The sequence below is a fragment of the Halyomorpha halys genome, unplaced genomic scaffold (genome assembly GCF_000696795.3).
Source record: "Halyomorpha halys isolate HHAL.00 unplaced genomic scaffold, Hhal_1.1 Scaffold319.1, whole genome shotgun sequence".
Taxonomy (NCBI): Eukaryota; Metazoa; Arthropoda; class Insecta; order Hemiptera; family Pentatomidae; genus Halyomorpha; species Halyomorpha halys.
The window spans coordinates 220,891-224,446 of NW_027113718.1; the positions used below are offsets into that span (position 1 = coordinate 220,891).

The 3,556-nt window shown below is 30.4% G+C and overlaps 1 protein-coding gene across 2 annotated transcripts in view; it reads left to right on the forward strand.

Annotated features, from left to right (window-relative positions):
* The window catches only part of ckn (CRK like proto-oncogene, adaptor protein), a 170,504-nt gene that overhangs the window by 70,260 nt on the left and 96,688 nt on the right, over nt 1–3,556 (forward strand). For both annotated transcript variants that reach the window (XM_067051066.1, XM_067051067.1), the window contains exon 2: nt 2,077–2,370. In XM_067051066.1, coding sequence (XP_066907167.1) covers nt 2,121–2,370 — 250 coding nt within the window. In that variant the 5' untranslated portion in view covers nt 2,077–2,120. The remainder of the gene's footprint in view (nt 1–2,076; nt 2,371–3,556) is intronic.

Genomic DNA, 3,556 nt, shown 5'->3' on the forward strand with positions numbered 1-3,556 from the left:
AGTGGTTCTATATCATTTTTGAAACATTTACTTAAAACAAGGAGAAAGGATACTTAGTTAAATCGAGAAATATTTAAATTAATTTTTTTTTTAAATATTTAAATAAAAAAAAAACACTTAAATTAAATAAGTGGCTCAAATTGAAAAAAACGAAGAATTTTAATACAATGCAGCCTCAAAAAAAAGTGTTTTGCTCCCGTTTCCATAGAAACCTATTCAGTTTTTGTTTTTCTAGAAAGTTTCCAAATGGTCTTTTAGAAGTTAATTAAATTGTTTATAAAAACTTAAAAAGCTTAAACAAATATAAAATAATTATAAATATCGTGCCTTTATTAGTAAACTATGTTTGGACTGGGCTTGTATGTACAATGAAAGTCGTGTTAAGTCCATATTTTTTGTTCATTATAAACTGATTTCATTTACAATTAGTTTAAATAATCAACCATTGTAATATTTGTAGTGTTTATTTATTTTTAGTTCGAGTATCAAGCTATAATTGTTCAGAATAGCAAAATAGCATTTTGGTTTTCAAACTTAATTTCATGTAAAGTTAACGTCCTAATTATTGTTGTTAATACTACAAGATACTTACAATGCTATTAATGTTTGATTAATTTAGAATAAAAATATTTTTTTGGAAATGAGGTTATAATTTCATCTTTTTTTTTTTAAATCACTAATGCAAAAAATGATTTATGATATGTCAGCTTCTTCTAAGATCTCAAGTGTCAACACATTTTTGTTGCTAAAAATCTTTCTATTTCATATTTTATTAGTTAATTGAACATCAATGAATTCTATACAGTTGAGAAATAAAAATAAATGTATTTTTCTGCCTCTTCAGAACAGTACTGTTTTAATTTTTTATCATTCGTATTTATAGGACGATTGTGTTAACTTATTGCATTTTATTATTGCATGACAACAATATCAAAATTATTTTATAATAATAGAGCGATTAATATAATTATAAAAGTTTCATTTTCATTTCAAAATATTTATTTTTTCATTATTAATTGATTGATTGTAGATCTGTTCCAACAACCATTTTTGACTAACCGGAACTGTATGAAGCATGCGCACAGTCTTTCTGTACAGTCGCAGGTTCTGGACAGTCCAGGAGTTGTTGGAACAGACCTATGCTATAATTTTAACTTATGTCCTCTGTTGGTTTGTGAGCAACAGATGTTCAAATATTGGTCAATTTTTTTATTTTTATATTAAAACTCTTCAATTTAATAAATCTTTAAAATGTAAAATTAATTCACGTTTTAAATATCTAAAATATAACCTATTTTATTTTATTTTTTAATTAAAAATAGATGTTAAAGATTTACTAAATTTACAACTTTTGATATTGACCCTTTTTGAACCAAGCCACAGATTCATATACGATGGATTATGTCAATAAATTACTAAATACGTTATTTATTAATTTAATTATTATACCAAATCTAGAAAGTACGTTAAAAAAAATCTTATTGTATCTTTCTCCTTTTATTTTCTGCCTTATTATGTTACTGTTATTGTGTGGCCTATATTGCAAAATGGCAGAAAAGAGTAGACAAATTTTCCAGGTTATGATCATGTAGTCAGTGCCATATTTATCAGACCAGACTACAATAGCTCTCCAGTTATATAACGGTATATCATATGACGTTCATATATATATATATATATTTATATAATATAGTATAGAATATCCTGTATATTTCAATTCATAGCTCTAAATCTAGTTATCAATTTTTGACCACGAGCCCTTCTTTGAAATTAAAATTATAAAAGGTACTCACTAAAAAGAAATTAAAATTTTTTGATAATGGAGAGTATTTAATTTTTGAATAAAAAAGTAAAAAGTTGTATCCCTTTGTTAAAATGAAAAAGAAAAACAAATTCATTAATTGAATATAACAGTACTGTTCTATGAAGAAAGAATTGAACGATAAAGATGAAGTAATTCTTTGTCTTTAATTTATGAACGGTTTGAAGTTTTGAGGAAATGCAGACTTCAGTTTGGTTCAGGTTGGTTCAGAATTTCTCTTGTAGGATGTTATAGCAAGACCTATGTCTGTCCAGGTGCGACCAACTCTAGCCCTTCAGACCTTACTAGAGAGCTTACCATGAGATTGAGGAGGAAGGACTCCTCTTGCGCGGCGGACGACACCCTCCACGAAGTGACTTACCGGAGCTACCGGGAGGCCGAGGATGACCTCGCGACCGTGGAGCAAAAGCGACGTAGCAACCTCTCCAGGAGTCGGTCCGAGTCGAACCTGACCGCTTCTGAGGCCTCTCTCCCGATCGTCGTACCCAATAACACGCTACACAAGTGTCTGCGAGTCCTGTCTGGCAGCTGGAGGAATATATTTCACAGTGAGTCTCAAAGATTTTGAAGGGTTCATAATTTGGGATATATAAAAATAAATAAATGTATTTTATAGTAAAAATTATATATAATGCAATGTTAATGGGAATGTTAAAAAAAAAAAAAAAAATACATCCAATAAAACAAAAATTTCTAAAATCATAATAATTAGTGAGCATTTGTAAAAGTATAAAATGAAATACAAAACTATTTATTTAGGAAGAAGATATGTTGACCATATGAAGTACATTGTAGGAAGATCCCGGTGGTGGTTAATAAAGGTATAAAATAGTAAAAAAAAAGTATTTAATATTGACCGATGTTTCAGTTCGCCATTTTTCAGCATTAGCTCTGACGAAGCCTTGCAAAATGGGGCGAAACGTTATTTACCATTAAATAGTCTTTTTACTGTTGTGTACCTTTATTAGCCGCCACCTCTTACCCCTGTACAACAGATTCGTAATCTTGGACTACACCTTGACAAACGCCTAACCTGGAATCCTCACACAAGACTGAAAAGACAGGAAACTGCACGCAGATTCCGACTATTACAGCACTTACTAGACAAACGGTCTAAACAACACATTACAAAAGACTGATCTACATGGCAATAATAAGGCCCATCTGGACATACGGAGTTGAGCTTTGGGGCTCCACTTAACCTTCGAATTCCTCTCGGATCCAATCCTTCGCAAAAACCTCAATGCTCCTTATTTTGGTACTAATAAAATCATCCATAAAGACCTAAATGTTCCTTATGTAACCGATCTAGCCAGAACCCGAATTATTCCTTCCATAATAAACTCCCTAACCACCCAAACCCACTAATTTCTAACCTTGCTTCCTCTTCCATTCCTGGCAATCCTCCGAGGTGCCTGAAAAGAAGATGGCCTCGTGACCTTATATTGTAAAATGTTTTTAGAGTTCTACTACTGGGTAGTCTCTCTACATGCTGTATCATATCCTTATGTCATTATGATCAAATTTGCTTGTTGTATTTTTTATACAGTTGTAAATATCAATAAATAAATTTTAAAAAAAAATTGGCCGCCACCCGGGCTATGTACCTTGAAACATATACATATGTGCTCGAGTGTATAATTTTTTTAACTTAAAAAAAGTAAAAATAGAAATAAAATTCCGATTTTGAGGTAATTTACTTGAATTAATTATGGATTTTCAACTTATTTATTT